This window comes from Falco cherrug, chromosome 9 (assembly GCF_023634085.1).
Source record: "Falco cherrug isolate bFalChe1 chromosome 9, bFalChe1.pri, whole genome shotgun sequence".
NCBI lineage: Eukaryota > Metazoa > Chordata > Aves > Falconiformes > Falconidae > Falco > Falco cherrug.
The window spans coordinates 47,699,158-47,717,847 of record NC_073705.1 but is presented as its reverse complement, the minus strand read 5'-3'; the positions used below and the strand labels follow the sequence as shown (position 1 = coordinate 47,717,847).

At 40.0% G+C, this 18,690-nt stretch overlaps 1 protein-coding gene across 7 annotated transcripts in view; it reads left to right on the top strand.

Annotated features, from left to right (window-relative positions):
- ZMIZ1 (zinc finger MIZ-type containing 1) overlaps positions 1-18,690 on the top strand; it is a 307,669-nt gene that overhangs the window by 156,328 nt on the left and 132,651 nt on the right. For all 7 annotated transcript variants that reach the window (XM_055719930.1, XM_055719928.1, XM_055719929.1 and 4 more), the window contains one exon: positions 8,516-8,629. In XM_055719930.1, coding sequence (XP_055575905.1) covers positions 8,516-8,629 — 114 coding nt within the window. The remainder of the gene's footprint in view (positions 1-8,515; positions 8,630-18,690) is intronic.

Sequence of the window (18,690 nt, the reverse complement as noted above, 5' to 3'; positions counted from 1 at the left end):
TGAGGACCCTGGGGGGGCCGTATCCAGCCCGCGGGCCGTAGTTTGAGGACCCCTGCTATAGGAGGTCCAGGCAGCAGAACAAGGCTGTTCAATTACCAGGCATTCACCTTTTCTGAAACCAGTACTGATTTATACACACATGTTAATTTTACTAAAAGTATATGAGAACGGCATCTATGGAAATCTGCATTAGTACAGGTTTTGTTCCCATGCAGCTCACAACTGCAGCTTGCTTGGCTGGTAGTTCAGTAATGCTTCTGGGGCTTATTTGTTCTTTTTCTCACTTGTTTAGCATGTGATCTTCTCTCTTTAGTGTTGACTCCCCTGCTCATCTTACCTGGTATTTTCATGTAGTTAGAACATCTGATAAAGAGGTGTGCTGGTCTTTGCTCAGTATTTACTGTTTTCCTTTGAAAAAGAAGCTGTAGTGGACAAATGGGGCAAAGGTGACTCCCTTTCATTCTCTCTTTCCTAAGTAGGCATGGCCAACATGGTTTTAATCTCTCTCTCAGTGTATCTAGTGCTTCTCAAAATGTGAGCTTAATAAAATATTTATAAAGCCTCCGATGGAATGAGCCATGTAAGTGCAAGATAATTCTATTAATTAGGAATCTCTCAATCTCGCAAACACTAAATTGGGGGGGGGGGGGGGATTATCTGAATACAAAATGCGCAGCTTGAGCCTTTTAATTTTTTGATAAATAAAACAATCTTTGATATTGAAGGGGACTGTAGAGGATTGAACTATAAATAACCATATCAGATAAATAAAAATCACACTCCCAAAAGACAGAAAATAGCTCAATACTCCCCTCTATGCTCTTGAAAAAGGAAAAGACCATTTGTTTTGAATCTTCATTGGGGATGAGGTTTTAATGTACTGAGTATGGCTGCTTGTGGATAAGATCTTTGTATAATCACACTTGACTCTAAAAAAAAAAAAATCAAAATGGAGAAACCACCTATTTCAGGTTACGGCATTTTCTGTATTTAAGCATATCCTTGGATGATGCCAGGGAGAGAGAGCATTCTTGGTGGGTGGGGATGTGAAGAGGCCTGTGCATAGAAGAGGCAAAGAGGCTCCTGGTTGGGCTCACTCATGGAGCCTGCTCAGGTTTTAAATAAAGGCCCTATTAATGTATGACAGCAAATGACCGTCTATGCAGGTCCTCTACCGCTTGCTTATGGTGCTGAGTGAGCTATCAAATTTAGGTCTAGTGGGAACATACTTTTGCACTGAGTAATACCCAGAGACCAGCCTTGTCTCCCCATGGTTACACTGTGTCAAGGGTGTCTGACCAGGAATCTTGTTTACATTCTTTAGATAGGTGATTAGTTTTCCTTTGGGAGCTGAATGCCCTTTGCCCAAGATGCAGGACCACAGTAATTCCACTCCTGGGTTGTTTCAGTTGAAGGGCACCTAATCTCTTTCTGTTCTCTATGTCCAGTCCCTTTCCAGCTCCCTTTCTTGCCTACTCTCCTCTTTGCCCCCCTTCAAATAAGCAGTGCATTTTCATTATGTGTGATTGCAGGCATGTCTGGATGAATATTAAGATAGAAAAAAAAAAAAAAAAAAAAAAGTCTGACTTGCCTGGCAAAATCTGCCAAAATCACCTGGACACCATATCCTGTGTCTCAAGGGTCAGAGCAGGTATGCATCACGGTTAGAAAAGCCATGTAGGCCTGGAAAAGTGGGTCAGCTCCTTCCTCAACCAGTATCAGTTGGTTTAGTTCCAACGCAACTGCGGTTTCTGCATTAGTAGTTTTGAACGTCCTTTCTTTTATATATAAAGTTTGATAACTGCTGTATGTTTTGGTTTGCTTATAAATTCCTAGATTTTACAACCATGTGAGAATTTTAACTTCCGTTGTTATAGAGAAAGGTTTGAAAACCTGCATGCCAGCAGCTGCAAATAGCAAGCAGATCATGGGAACCTTCAGAGTTGTATACGTGTATTTCGGATGTCATGAGGTCTACACAAAACTTACGGCATGCTGAATATCTGGCTCATCATTTGGAAAAGATGGGTTTGGTACTGGGTTTTTATATCACTTGAGAGTCTGAACCTGTTGCAAGGTTTTGCAGAATGCATAGATGAACCTGTTGTCTAAAACAGCAATAAATTGGCTGGAGTCTGGGGATTAACCCCAGAGTAAATATACACAAGATCAGAACACTAAAAATCATTATTCCCTTTTGGCATCTCTCTCGGTAGGCATTGTGTTTTATGGAGAATAATGGGGAATATTAATAACAAATGTTTCTCTAGGTTGAAATAATTGAAGTACCATTACTTTAAAAAAGAGGAGGGGTGTTGTGAGGCAGGAGGAGTATTTATACTGTGAACTTAACTTTGTCTTCCTCTTATATTGATAGTATAGCTCCACCTTCGGGAGAAATTTCGTGATGCATTTAATCCAAAGTGTGGGCTTCCGAGAGCAGAGTCCTGAACCTTCCCAGCCCACCTTTAGTTTGCTGCCACTGTCTTTGAGTCAGGTCTAATGATTGTGTGGTCACATGGGGAATCTCACTGTAAGTGATGACTGAAAATCAGTGTGTGGGAGATTATTAGTTCATGGGCAGAACAGCAAGTGTGGTCTGGTGGAAGTAGGTGGCTTGGGGAAGAAGCTCTCGGGTGCAGCCTGCCATAAAAGTAAGCATATAAAAAAAAGTACATTTAGTTTTAGGTCAACTTCAGTCCAGTATTGGCATGAAAAGATGACGTGCTATAACCTGTGACCGTTCCCATGAGCTCCTGAGTGGCCTGCCACTGGTGGCACTCACTGCTTCTATCCCCCTGTTAGTGCGAAGGTTCAAGGAGCTGCACCACATGCTGTTTCGGAGAGCCAATGCAACTGAAATAACTGGTGTTGGAATGAGACTAGTTCACCATGCAGCCGCGTGTCCTCCTGTGCCGTGGAGGAAAGCAGGCAGGAGAAGGCAAAGCCGTGGGAGGTGGGAGCCTTTCAGGGCTGGCAGCCGCAGGTGCTTGCATTAGCTGGCAGTGCTTCTGGAACAGCAGCCATAGCTTTCTGTCCTGCAGAAAAGCAGCTGCCCCCTGGATTTAATCTCCCCAATTGGAGTACCAGAAGTTTTGCCAAGCATGCAACCCTGCCACACGGTGTGTAGGAACGGGTTAATTTCAGAGTGAAGAAAAGGCTACCTACCATCTAGCTGTATTTTCTTTTTCTGTGCAGTCAACAGCTCCTTGTGTTGCTAGTGTATTCTGTTGCTAATGTGAAATTCCCAGACTCGTTGATTAGTGAAGCTAGACAGTAGACAGGGTCCAAGTGGCTAACCATGTGAGAAATTCAGTGACTGTAGGCTACTGTTAATTAACCTAGAATCTAGCAACATGGCATAGTGTCTGTGTGATAAGTTATATTATCTTCAGCAGCTCAATTAAATCAAGGAGTGAGACACAGAGCAGACGTAACTCGGCAAAATAAACAGACAACTTGAGTCAGCCTTCATAATTTGGTGCGACATCACGTAAATAAATGCAATAACTTGTTTAGCATAGTTAAGCAGTTTGCTGCTCAAAAACTTATTTGCATGACATCTCATTTTGAATAGGTTAAATCGTGGCAGATTAGGTCTGTGCCTTCAGTCTGATGTATTCTGCAGAAAAGAGAGAAAAAAACCCTCCACTGGAGATGTGTTATTTGTAAATTGAAATTCTGCATTTGTTTTCTATAGCAAAAAAACTGGAACATATGGATTCCATGTTTAAATGATTCATTTTCCATAGCATTGCTGTCATGTTAGGATTTCTTGATGTGTGTGTGTGAGATAACGTTAACCTTCTGTAATTGCTCTTAATTTTGACTGTTATTCTTCCGTTATTCTACTAGACTGTTCTAAGATACATCAGTGTACATCTGGGTTGCAGCCTTTTCTATTTAGAGGAGATAAAGGCTGTTGTCCTTGCCGTGCTCCAGTGTGGGTAATTGGTTTCTGCCTCTGAAATCATATTGAGTCTTTGGTGGCAGGAAGTGGTTTGCGCCCACTTTGGTGTGGGTGTGTAGACTGAAAGTACTCAATTGTGCTTTAGTATCCTTTAAAAAATAAGATCTTTATTACATATGCCTATTTTAGTCGCAGGGGCCTGAATTCTTATGTGGGATGGAGCTTATACTTTTGAGCCTATTGCAGAGTTTTATTATATATCAAGACTTTTTGATCACTGTTTAACTGGAAGGGACTAACAGTTTCAAGAAGTCGCTATATTTTGAAATGCTTACACCAAAAAAATTGCACATATCGGCTGTTGTGCATAACTCCCCATGGGAACGTTGTTCCCCCCACCCAGGCAACTGTACAGCAGCAAACCATGGAACAGGCACACAGACAGTTGCTGTGAAACCTAACGAACTCGGGTCATAGTGTACCTGCATCCTCTGCCCATCTGTCCACTCTAATTGACAAAGTTGGTCTGTTCTTTATGTAAATAAAACATTTAAGCTGGAGGTGGTCACGAACTGCAGAGATGTTCCTGCCTTCCCTGGAATCCAGCCCAGATGTCAGCCCAGCACTCAGAAAGGGGCTTTGCTGCTACGATTCACTCTTGTTGGACGTAGTAAAGGGAGAGCAAAGTGCTTTGCTATTTTCTTCACCCCCCTGCACCAGACTATGAATTGAAGAGCTACAAAGATCACAGGATTCCTTCCAAGACCAAAAATAAGTTACTCTGAGAGACTGTCTCTTCAAAGCACCACCTGGTGATGCCTGCAATAGTTATACCCTCACATGCATCGAGTATTTGTGTGATTTCTGTTCCATTCAGACTAAGGAAATATTAGGATTTTGAAGTTCTAAATTATTACACTGAAAATTTTCTTAGGTTTTGAAATAATAGACATTGTCATGTTTCACTAACAGCCTTCTAAAAAGCAGAAAAAACACCAAAAGCAGTCTGGTAAATAACCACTTAATTCAGTTCATGGCCTTAGTTCATCTCTGCTTCAGATTTTATTCATACAAATCCACTTGTTGAAAACACGATTGCTTGCAAGCATGGTGGGTTAGGTGGCCCTTCACTAGCAGCTTTGAAGATACACCAGGGTGTGTCATAGCCAGATCTGGTTCACTGTCACTATCTTCTAAATCATCTAACGAGGTGATTTTGATTTTTTTTTTTCCTTGTTCACATGAAGAGCAGTTTCGGACTAGACTTTTCGGGCACATGCCTTGCTTCTGTCAAAATGCTGCCAATAATTTCAGCTGAAAAGGATGAAGCCATGCATGGGAAATGCTTCACAACAAAGCTGATGGATGGATCTGGCATAAGCTTTGTTTTGTACTTGTTCTTGGATCAAGAGTCAAGAAAAATCTCTTTAATTTCATGTTCAATGACTATAGTAGCTGTAATATTCCTCCCAAGCAGGCTTTTTGTTGTGAAGATGTGAATGACGTTGGGGCTTTTTGCCCTGGGTACAGTGTTGACGCTGTCAATAAATGAAAAAAATCACAGTAGGCATTTGGAACATCTTCTTGCCTAACTGAGGGAAGGAACTGCACCTGCCTTAATGCTTTGGTTCATGCTGGATCTTCTCTTTGTTTTCCACAAAAAGTGACTTTGCCCTCTGTAATCTGAAAAATAAAAATTGGAGGAGACTCTTACTTAAAATTTAAATATAATTTTAAAATATTAAGGAAGTCAGAAAGCTGTGAGTATGTCCCAGACAGAACTGTGTGTGACATTGCAAGAAGTGTCCCCACAAGCCCAGCTTTTCTCACCTCCCAGAAACTACTCAAATCCACTCCACAGAGATGGAAACCACTGGTATTCTGACAACTTTTTCTTAGGGTTTGTTCAGGGCTTTTTAGCCTGTAATGGAACTAATAAAATTGCTGTTCTTGACCACCAAGTTTCTCAGCTAGTTTCAGTTGTGTAGTTGCATTTAAGAAGTCCAGATTTCACGATTCCCCTCTGTATTTAAGAAGGGGGTTATGATAGTGTGCCTCAGTGCTTGGTCACGATACAGTGAAATAACTTGATGGAGTGTTACAGTACAAACAGTTAAGTCACTGAGGTCATCGACACGGGCAAGTCGAAGGAGCCTTTTCTTCCACAGGGAAGTGCAATTTTAATGTATGTTGGACCTTTACTCTAGGAAAGGGATACTGTTTTTCAGTGGTGCCATGGTAAGTAGAAATGTGGTGCTAAACTGAAAATTAAGCATATGGCTAAGGTCCTGTGCTGCTTTTTATTTGTTAGCTTAAACTTATTAAAATTGTTCTGATTCAAGTATAATGGCTGTTTCTCAATGGGGAGATTTCATTGTAAGTGTTAGTGGAAGATGTTATGTGCGTAGCTGGCAAGTGGCAACACTGGTGAAAATAAATAGTATCTAGCTCTTATTTAGGGCTTTTCATCAGCGGATATCAATTCACTTCACAAGGAGGGAAGGATTATTAAAGGCTATTTAAAGTACAGAACTGAGTAGCTTTCAATGATTTTTTTCCTTATGTTGTTTCTGTGTGGAAGGGGTTTTTGATTTGGGGTTATTTTCCCTACGGAGACAGGTCCCTATGGTGACCTGTGTCCTACCAGTGCAGTATGTGTTCAGCATGGTGCAATTTGTTCACCTGCCTTGCCTTCTGGAAATTGTATATTTGGTAGTAGCAGAGCTTACACGTGCCGTTGTAGAGGGGGTTGAACCAAGTTCTGTTTCCCCTGCAGATGACAGTGTTGTGTGGAAGGAGCAGTATACACTAAGAGATTTGGTGTCAGGCAGTCACTTCTTTGGAGGATTAAATTAAGCCTTCAAAAAGGCATTCTTTGCCACTTTGCTTAGAAGATTCATAACCCAAATTGCTGGCTCTTTTCATGGGACGCTTCTTATGTTTATTTACTTGAATTCTTCTAACAGCGTGACTCCTCCAGCAACTAGATGTTCAGCTAGCAAAGAAATGTTGTTGGGAAATGCAGCCTAGGTAAAGCTATCAAACTGGATGGTAGCAAGAGCTGTAGTCCATGTTTGTAGAGCAGAGGAAGAAAGCCACATTGCACAATGCCTGTCTGCTTTTTCAAATTCTATTGTTTTAAAAATCTGCCTCACATGTCAGTCATCTCTTGTTAAAACACGGCCTCTGACCAAGAGCCTTCATTGAATACGTATTACAGTAATGTGATCCAAAAGCTTACAGACTGGGAACTCCTCAAAACCTGGCATGGGAGGAATTTTTCTTCCCTTCATTTGTGGTAGAGTTAATATTTGCAGCTACTCGTGGATGAGGGGCCGAGAGGAAAAAAAATAGGTTGTGAATATTATTGTTAATCCAGATGCTTAGAAACGAGCAGTTATGTTTTCCCAAATTATGCAACTGATTCAAAAATAATGATGTATTTTTAAAATTATGCCTTTGGGGTTTGTGCCTTTCAGATTAAATGCTCATCTCGTTTTCGTGTTTTTCTCAGCAATCCCAATAATTATAAAACAATTAATTAAAAAGATACCCACAATTCCTGAATACACTCTTCTTGTTTCTGGAGTTTTCATTGAAACATGTAGCATCACCAGAACTGGAGAATTTAGTAGCAGTATTATTCATGTAAACTGAATTTCTTCTTTCCTGTCTCTCCCTCTGCTCTTGCGAAAATGTTGGAATATTTTGGCAGTGTAACACAGTGAGGTATGGCATTATGAATAATAGTACCAGCTAAGTTTGCTAAATGCCTCTAAAAACAGGACTACAGGTTCTTCAGGCCAAAGGCGGAGATGAATGTAACAGTATTAAAATTGCTTTGCCCGTGCAAATTTCAAAACAAAACCAGATTTTTCTCTCAAAATTGTACCAACCTCTTTAAAAGAAGTAGGATTCCACCCTGAAATTTCTATGTGTTTTCTGTGCATGTGAAAACATTTTTGGTCATGGCAGTATCCCACCACACTTCAGTCAAGAAATAATCCTCCATTCCTCATCATCCAGAACTTAATCATCCAAATTGCTCATGATGATGCATCATGATGAACAGGAACCAAAACTCCTAGAAAGGATCAGTATAGTAAGCGTGCTTTGCTCTGTCACTGGTGTTTTCTGAGCCTGTTTGCCTCCTGGCTGGCGCACAGAGGTGAAAGTCTTGATTGTTGGAAGGCATGGCTGAGCTGGCATGTCCTGACAATGGGGCATAAGCCCAAGGCAAAGACTTTGAGAGGAAGACTGAGATTTCCATCAATTTGGACTCAGGCACTTCTGATTTCCAAGTAGAATCTGTTACGATTTGCATGTGGGAAAGGTAATGTTATGGAGGAAGGAATTCAGGGAAGTTCTGGTATTTCAGCTACAGCTTGCCTCTAACTGATGAGTTCATATCAAAAAATTAGAAAATCTGCGTAAGTATTAATAAAAATGAGGCAGGATTTTCTTTGTTCACTGTACAGTTTAAGGTCTTGCTTCCAAATTATATGCTTTTCCTAGTTTCCAAACTTTGCATTAATGTGATGAAGGAAAGGCTATGTCAGCCCTTCTGTATGTTACTTACCACATGGCTTCACCTTCCTTTTCCAGCACTTACAGAACCCTGCAAACTTCCATAATGCGGCAACAGAGCTCCTGGACTGGTGTGGAGACCCCAGAGCCTTCCAGAGACCATTTGAGCAGAGTCTGATGGGTTGTTTGACGGTATGTACGTTCCCTCCGTGGCAGTGCTTCCTGCCCTCTGTGTTGCCTTGTATGCAGTCTGTTGTGGCCAAGTGACTTCCAGAGTCAACATTTTGGTGGTGGGGGATCATTTTAACTTAAACACGTGAAGCCAGATCCGAACAACTATTTACTTGACTCTGTTACTTAACAGAAAGCAAAATGAAGTAACAAGAAGTGAAATCATAAAACGGAAAAATATTTATAGTTAGATTACTTACAAATGCACAGGCTAGGTTACTTGATGTGCACATACAGTATTTATTTTCGTGATTTGAAATTGCAAAGCGAGCTGTGTTCTTATGGAGTTAATGGACTTTTCAGGCATTTATTTTCCGTTGCTCATTTTTGGTGGGAGTGGAGAACTACTTGTATTCTATCCTAAATATGCTGTGCTTTCAGTTAAACAGTGTTTCTGACATGCCTGTTCAGCTTACTTTATTATATATATTGACTGCAGGTCTAATCCTGACATACCAATTCCAACACTTTTATTGACTTCAGTGCTTTTCTTTCCATTGACTTTTTCTTAAGATCACTGTAGTTCCTAAAGCGATTTCATTATAATGCGTTGAAAATATATTTTAGCGTGTATACAACAGTAGTTTTTGTTCTCAAACAGGATCCAGTCCAAAATTGTTGTGTGGAGTCAAGACTAGAAAAAATAAGCATTTAAAAGCTTCACTGCAATTCGCAGAACAAGTTGATATAAATAAATAGTCACAAAGGAGATAGAAAATTTAAAATTGTTAATGAGGAGACCACCATTGTATTTGTAGGGGGTGCAGAAGTGTGTGGATTATTTTCATGCACTATGTAGCTTATATATATAAAACAGGCACCAAGACTGAGATTCAGTTGCCAGAAACCCAAATGTTAAGGAATGGCTCCATCTTAATGTGCTCAAGTGTATAGCAACCCTCAGATTTCTGTGTCAAAAAGCTAAAATAAATCCAATTATATAAGGAGGTGCCTATCATTCTTGCAATCAGGGAAAAAAAATTGAAGAAAGTTAGAAATGTTAGTAGAGCCTAAAGATAAGGTATTTAACAGTTCTGTTTGAAGTAAAAGTTACCTATAACCTCATGTTATGTACAACATCATGAGAAAATGTATAAAGAGTATGATATGAGCATAAATACGTTTTATTCATACTCTTTTAAAACTTTGCTAGTATTTTCTGGTTAGCATTTGGGAAAGGAGACATTCAGCTCAAATATGCGTAGGCAGCCTGTGCACAGTATTTCTCTGCGGACCTCTGCATACACACAGTAAATCTGACCTGCGACTTCCTTGCTGTTTCAATCTTTTCTTTCTACATAAGCAGATCTGCAGCCCTGCCCAAGTGCAGGGTCAGAATAAGGTCTGACGGCTAGTGAGTCACTGTCTTGACAGAGCATAGGAAAAGTGAGAAGAAAATGCTCCATGAAAAATTGTGAGGTAAAATACACAGTACCTGGTTTATCAGAGTTTCTTGAAAAGAAAATACCGTCTTTCTTCTGACAAGAAAAGAAAGAAAGAAAGAAAGAAAATAATTCCTTATTATCTAAATACTGTTGAGATTTGAGCAGCATGTATTGGTTTGCTTCGTACTCCTCCCTGAAATCTGAACAGGGTGGCATGAAATCCCCCTTTCCCAAGCCTGTTACGGGAGAGCACTGTCTGCAGTGTAGGACTGACTGGCAGCAGCATCTTTATCACATGTTGTGATCTCATTATATTCCTAAGAAGGAAAAAGCACAGGAACTTAACCAGTTGGCTTGTTTTGTGTTAGATAAATACACAGGATTTGCAGAATGCATATAAACTGCAATGAATATGCATTTCTTGTTCCTAACTTTAAAATCCCTCCAAAGTAGGTATTTAATTTCTCACTGCATGCATGGTTGTACCCCAAGGGCTTGATACTTCCTGTATCTTCCTAATACATAGCAGTACAGTGGGCAAGGTCTCCTCTTATTTTTTTTTCTCCTTACAGAAATGCTCTCTATCTGAACTTGCTCATGTGTAACTTCTTTCTAAATCATATTTTCTTATTCAAAATTTAGCAAAGTGGATGTTGAGGCTTGTTGTCTTCTTACAGGAAAAGTTGTTTATCTACCTTTATTTAGCAAACATGACAGAACTTAAGTCTCTTTCTAGAGAAATTATTCAGGAAGTTGCAAAGAAGTGAATGGCAGCTGAAACGCTGAAATATCACGAGTAATTTTAACATTAGCTTGCTTAGCTGCATGTTCTGTACTATCGGGAGCCAATTCTTCTTCATGCTGACAAAGTTCATCATTGTTCTTTGTGAGGATTATGCTAAAAGAAAAATGAAAAATCACTATGAAAGTCTGTTCAACCACTAAAACAGGATTATTGTTTTATTTTGCCAGTCTTTAAAATGACCTTGAAAAACAAAGTCCCTTAAAACTTCCGTATTTTTTGTATGTTTTTTAAAGCGACTAGTCTCTAACAATGTTTGAACTGTGTGGGTTCCTAAAGGCAAGTGCATTTAATCCAGAAATTCTACAAACACTAAAAACGCTTGCTTGTTTGCTTGCTTGTAAGGTTCCTGCTGTATAGTATACAGAAGGATTTTTTTCTTTTATAACATTCTGTTCTGTAAACTCTGACTGTGGAAAAAGTGGTGTACTAAACTGTTCTGGAACCATCAAGGGATATGAAATCGTCATATCCTGCTAGTGGATAGCATGGTCTATACTAATCCAAATTGAAACATATTAATATGTCATGACTGTGGAAGGACAGGCTCACTCAGGAATGACCAAACCATCCATTCATACATTGCAAAGTTTAAATGTATCAGGTGCGACGACAGAGCATCCAAACATCTCTTGTATTATGAATAGCCAATGTAATAGTACCTCAGGTATAACAGCTTCTTTGTATCCTTTAAGGCTGATCTATAATAGTTTTGCAAAAATCAAATAATTGAATTTAATCCTGTTAATAAAAAGGAAAAAAAATATGCTCATAATTTTGAAATTGTGCTTTAATTTAAGAAGTGGTTCTTGTAGTCCTGTTTATCCTACACACCGTTGTCATGTGGACACTGCCAGTAATACCTGCACTTTGGGATGAGATTATGTTATGGTAAGGCTAATATTCTTGTTAAATTTAAGAGTGTCATTCTCTAAAACGTGTACTTTATATGACATTACCTTACTGTCTTCTGAAAGAAACACCTTAGGTTACCACACAGCAGTTACAAATTTAACCCTAGTTTGGTTGGACAAGGTTGTCTCACTCTTTTCTGCCTTTTCTCAGATCCACTCTAGTCTGATCCCATAGATTTGCCCTTGCCAGGCAGTTTAACATGTAACTGTTCTTACTGAGGGCATTGGCTATCTTTTATGTTGGCACTGCAGCAAAAATGGAAATGAGGGGACAGCTGAGAGCAAAATGGACAGATTTACAGACTTGTGTTCAGCGAAGGCTGATAAAGGCACTGCTTTGTTCTCTTACTGCGCTTCAGCATTACAAGGTGCCAAGTTCATAATTCTTCAGGGCTTTTCAGTTTGTCCCAAAAAGAAATAAAAGGGCGAGAGACACAGTTACTCTCTAAGTGTACCTAGAGGCTTAGTCTAAGAAATTAAAATCTAGCTCCACAATGGTTTTGGACAGTTGGAGGAATTTAGGTAAGCGGGGTGTGCTTACCTGAGGTGGCTCCTGGCCAAAGCACTGAATGTAACAGAGCTCCAATGAACACTGGGGTCTCTGACCACTGTGCTTAGGACCTGGGTCTTCTTTCCATCCAAAAGACACTACTTTCTACCCCAGTATGTCTGCAAAAAGCTATGCTGAAATAGTCAATAAAAATGCCTTTCCCCCCCCACTATCTTGATGTTCTACATTTCCTCTCCAAATGTTAGGTCTAGGTCCACCTTGGTCATCAGATGTGGGAAACTCACACATGTTTGTTTAAGAAATGTTTCTCTTTAAATTAAAAGAATAACAACACGCAAAGCTGTAGTCCTAGCTGTACTCTATCTGAAGATTTTGGGTTTCACTTAAATCTCTGTGCTGCTTCTAGCTCTTGCTACATATCTGTACTGCTGAAGGGAGTTGCTGACATAACAAGCATTGGTGTTAAACTGATGGAATTATATGTTGTATGTTCGTGTTTCAGTGATACTGATACATGGTACAGTAACCTTTTGAATTGCATTTCTCTTTGGAAAATCCTGGAATTGAGACTGTTGAAATTTTAAAGGTAATTTTAAGGAAGAAAAAAAAAAAAAAAAGCCACTCAGTGTCATGATAAATCTATTTTGGCTTATCCAATACGTAATGAAAAATTTAATTGATTAATATATATATATATAAAAAGACAAGAACGTTATTTTGGAATAATGTCAAGTTTCTACAACAGGGTGCCTCAGACAGTAAAAACAACAAAGTCGAGCTAATACTAATGTGTTCACAAGGTATCTGCTGCTACATCAGCTTCACACCTGGCTGGGTTCATTAATGCAGAGACATATGTAATCAAAAATCAAAGACATATGACACTCAAAAAATCAGATTTCAAATCAAGTTAGGATCTGAATGTATTTACAGATAGAAGAGTTGGTTCAGCATATCTATACCCAGAAAATGGCAGGATGCAGCTGCCCATTAGAGCCTTAGTAATGTTGCATTGAGTTTTTGTATCCGAGACTTCCAGAGCAAAGAGTTCATGTGAAAGAAATTCTGCTTCCATCATCTTCTCCATGCATTTGTTAAGCACAGTTTATGTGTTTGCAGTGCGTCACGGCACTCCAGGGCTGTGTACGTGCTGTACCATCAGAGTACAGCCAGCAGGCACAGAACACTCTGCTTCAGAGCAGCTTGTAATGCTACCAAATAACTCAGTATGACCTCATGGTGTCCTAAAGCCCTTTTTTTAACTTACTTTCGTTAGTCAAGGCATGGGTTATTTTACAGCTTTAAAACATTTGTTTGAGATGTGTTGCTGTCCAAATTAAAATGCTTTTGGAATTCCTTTATTAGTTTCTTCATATGATGGCTGTATGTTTCATCCCTATCATTGTTCAAAGTCTGCCAGGACTCAGGTGGCAACACTATTGCAGTGACCCAGTGATCAGCTGGCTTAATTAAAGCAAAATCCCTGCATCTTTCCCTCTGGGAGAAAATTTCAGATGGAGAGCGTTGAGCATAGCGACCTTTTCTTCTATGTTTATGGTTGTTAGAGACGTGCAAAGGAGAGGAAGAGGATGCAAAGGAGGAGATATCCTTATTCTGCATGGTTTACCTCACTGTCGCAGGAAGCGTCAAGAAAAGTAGTAGATGGCAGGGATACTGGTTTATTTTATTTTGAGAATATGGTCCTTATCCACCTAATGGGGTGGGAAATAAATTTTAAGAGGACTCTAGCTTGAATACAAGGGCTCTGTAGAGTCTCTTACGTTTGCAGAACCTGCTTGATATCTGTTTTCAAGCATCAAAAGTAAGAAACTGGTTAATGATATGTAGCTTTACTCACCTGCTTTGATTGTCTGTATTGTTGAGGCGGCCCTTCTGCAACTGGAGTGTAGAGAGTCTCATCAGGCCAGGACTTGAGATCACAAAGATTTCTTCCTTCCCCCCTTCTCGCCTTTTTTTTTTCTGTTTGAGGCAGATCACTGTATTCATGTTTCAAAATTCCTCAATTTGCTTCCTGTTTATCTGATCTTTGTGTGTTACTGAGGGGGAAAAATTACCATCTACATTGCAGAATTCTAATTACAAAATTTCTGCTGTAGTCTTCAAACTGCATTCAGATAATTTCAAGTATGCACAAGTGGCTGAACACGTTGCTGTCTGAACTAGCAATCAGCTGGCATTTTTAGTTTTGAGCAGCCAGCAAATTGAATTGGTAAAATTCATTCTGATGCCAGCAGGGGGGGGTGCTCTTGACTGCTGGTAGTTAAGAGATTCATTGAAAGTGCAACATAATGGGAAGGGAGTTTTGTAATAAGCAGTCATATAGCTCTCTTGATTAACAGGCCTGTTAGGTTAAGAGGTACATTGTTCCAGTACTTGGTGTGATGACAAGAAGGGCAGGGAGCGGAGCTTTGCCATGGTGTAGCTCCTTAGCCTTGCTAAAGGAGAAAGGAGAAAAAAAGAGAAGGGGGAAAGTATTGCAGTTAAATTCAGCAGAGGAAAAGAAGTTGGTGGCTGAATTTTGCTGCTCTTCTTGTTACTAAAACCTCTCTCTCATCGTTTTGCCCTCACTGTCAGTGCCCCTGAGAGTTCAAGCATCTGGAACTCTGCAGAGCTGTGTCACAGGCAGTGAATGCAATGTCTCTGTTATGAATGCAATATTATTTGGACTAAAGATTTCAAAGGTTTGGGGTGACCAGATTTTCTTATTGGCAGTTAATGTTATGATTAGGGTTACGCTTTGTTTGCAAATAAGGTGTATGTTCCGTTAAAGACACAGCTTGGAATAGTCGTCAGCACCGTATCTTAGCTAAAATAAAAGCTTAGTGTTGCAAGTGCATGTAGCTTTTATAAGATCTAACTGTCTCAACTGTTATTTTGAAATAACATAGACAAATATTAAGTGTTGAACCTTGGGCTGGCCAAGCACGCCTTTCAACCACGATAAAGGATGATGATCTTAATTTATGATTGTGGTATTACTGGCAACTGTCTCTCTCTCTCCTTTTTTTTTTTTTTTTTTTTTTTTTTTTTTTATAAACGCACTACTTTTCAGTGGAATTTTATGGCATGTATGCTTAGGTCAACTAAGATACATGGTTACAGCTTTGCAGAATAAAGCCATAGTTGAACATGGTGCTGCCTGCATGTTGTCTGAATGTTTGCCGATGTGCTCAACTTGAATTAGCAGTTAGAGAAGGCCCGAGTATGTTTGCAAGTGGTATCTTACCGCTTAGCCATAACATAGAATGGATAATTGAAACTGTGTTGACTCGATCGCATCTGATGAGCATTGTTACCTGAATAAGGTCGAAATCACGGGAGGTTTCAAACTTGGGAGAGTTCCTGGAACAGGGTTCAGGCTGAGCTGGATAGCTCCCATCAGCAGCAGGTGTCTGGAATCACTGAGATTTGGCTTGGGATGGACCTAAGGGAGCATGGGCTCTACTCTTTTTCTCTAAGCTGGGATGTCATATAGATATTATCTGGTGTACTGTAAATCCCCTTACCCCCCCCCTCCCAACTCCAGGGATTGATAGGTAGTCTGTTCCAGTGCTTGATGATCTCAATACCTGGAACATTTTCCAGGATTTATCTTTAGCCGCTTGTACAGTGAGCAGATGAGTCCTGGTGTGTGTTTCTAATTTTCTATTTGGACATTTTGTTTTTCTTTCCCATCTATAGTATTTCATATGTGTCTTTGGCCTGGGTTTTGGAACATTTTTCCAGTTCATAAAGATTATTTTAAATTCTTATCCTGTCCTCTTAGTTGTTTGCAGACTCTTCTGCCTGTTATCATCTAGAAGTTTTGCTGTTTACTCTGTCTCATTGTCCAAGTCATGACTGAATACATAGAAATGACCTGTATCCAGGACAAATTATGATTTGACAGAGGACTGTTAATTAACAATCTGAGTAAAATTTATACTACTATCATCTGGGCTATGTTCCTCTGTTATGACAATGTCATACAGGGCAACGTCAAAAAGTATATTAGAGTTGTGATACATTACATCCACTATCTTCCTTATGCTTACAAGACGAGTTAACTTGTCCGAGAAGGAAACTGCACTGTGCTGATGGATTCATGATGATGTTCCGTATTACTCACCTAATATTTTTTTAGTAATTTATTTTGTTGTCTGTCTGGGTACCTGTAATGTCTGAGACTCACCTTTTTACCGTCTTAAAACCAGAGATTTGGTGTCTCCAAGGTCTCTGTCTTGAATGAATTCCTGAAGGCAGCCATTAGCAGCTGCAAGGTTTGCCCAGGCTAGTTCCCTTGAGGTACTCAAAGGTAAATTTCAGCAGGGTCTGCTGATTTGAATATATTAAACTTACCAAATGTCTTGTAGTTAGTTCTTTGCGTTTTCTGGATCATACTCCTATGACACATTTGCCGTCTTGTTTCTGAGAAATCTCAGTGTTTATTTAAAAGGCCAGGAGGTGCCTTGCATACAGGTTCACTGGAGGAGAGCCTTCCAAGTGCCAAGTGAGCAGTGTCTGCCTTCCGTTGTAGGCAACCTGGAACACGGTCTTTGGAGGGTATATGACCTGTTCTGTTTGACTTTCATTTTGAAGTAGAAGGAAATCTTTAGTTGTCACAACTGAAAGAAAAACTTTTAAGTACTCTTAATGCAAAAATTCATAAGCATGTGAAGAAACTGAAAATAAAAAGTGAACCGCTCTATTCATGTTGACCAAGGGGATTGCTGAGGAGTGGTGTATAAAAGCCAAGAGCTGGGGGAGAAAGGCCCAGAAAAAGCCCTTTTGAGTACTGTTTGACCAGTTTGTTTTACAGAGCCTCTTTCTGCATTCGGCAGAGTGCACAAAAGAAAAATTTTAAAAGAAGATTACTCTCGGCAAAATAGAAATTTTATTAGAAATGTCTGTTTCCTATTACATAACAGAGGAATTTTTAACCGGAAAAAGGATTTTTTTTCTGCAGTTTGTTAGCGGAAGCACTTCCTATCAAATTTAGATATTTATTTTTTTTTTTAGCTGAACTGAATTTGCAGTTCATTTTCCCTCACATTTTTCATGAAAACCTTAAGCAATAAGTAATAGTTTGACTGGCTGACTTCTCTGGACTCAGAAGTTCAGATTCTGCCTTCTCACACTTCATCATCTGCCTGCAGCGTTGCTAAGGTGTAGCTTCACTCGCTTTCAGGTGGGCTTCAGCAGGATGATGCCATGACCATTGGGGCTGTGCACCCTGGCATCCAGAAGCTCTACTTTTGGCCGCAGTGAGGTACAGATCAGTGCTTTCTCTAGTGAAGGAAATTTTAAAAAGGCAACTGAGATATCAAATGAGAGTGTGAGAGATTAGGATTTGGACTGACCCAGGCTTCGCACTCTATTCAGCCAAGACATTGCAATCATAGACTGGCTTTCATGGCCTCAGGATTTTTCAAGTCTCTGTTTTTGCTGAGTTACCTTGTAGAATTCTTCCTGTAATTAGTAAAGTGTTGCTTTTGAGAGTAGTGAGTTGGCCTCTGGCCAGCAGGGTCTCAGTATTTCATAGAATCAAAGAATGGTTTGGGTTGGAAGGGACCTCAAAGACCATCTAGTTCCAGCCCCCTGCCACAGGCAGGGACACCTTCCACCAGCCCAGGTTGCCCAAAGCCCCGTCCAGCCCGGCCTTGAGCACTGCCAGGGATGGGGCACCCCCAGCTGCTCTGGGCAGCCTGGGCCAGCGCCTCGCCGCCCTCACGGGGAACAATTTCTGCCTTATCTCTCATCTCAGTCTACCCTCTTTCAGACATAGGGAGGACAGCTGCCTTTAGGAGGGTATTTGTAGCTTCATGTTTTAAAATGAACCAAGCATATAAGCAGGCAATGTACTTCTTAATTACCGTGCATTCACTGGTGAGCAGGTGTATCTGCCTTCATTCCTGTCCAGTTTAAAAATAAATAATTCAGTGAAAATGTGCTTTTCCGAAACAGAAAATTGGAGGGCACTTTCTCCTTTATTTTACAGACCTTATTAGCACTCTGAAAAGCATTCCTCTGTGATGGTACAGTAGATGATACCTAAAGGAGTTTAAATAATGTTTACACTTTAATGAGACATTGCCCTCAGGAGCCTTTAACAAGATGGGGTTTTTACAGGAGCTTTCTGACTACTTCTTACTGATCCCTTCCCTAACGTCTGCCTGTCAGTGGCTGAACTGCAGTGATACTGGAAGTAGGAAAGGGGAACAGTTAGATTTCCAGGTCTATAAGTGTCTTCTAGATTTCATAGCAGCCCACCAGTCTTCACTCTTATTGCTAACCTAGCATGAAATATGAGAGATCTTGTTCTGCTGTTGTTCTTTCGCTTGTGGTTTTTTTTTTTTTTTAAATTTTACCTTATTGTTGCAAGTTTGGACCCAGGGTCTTAGCCAGAATAT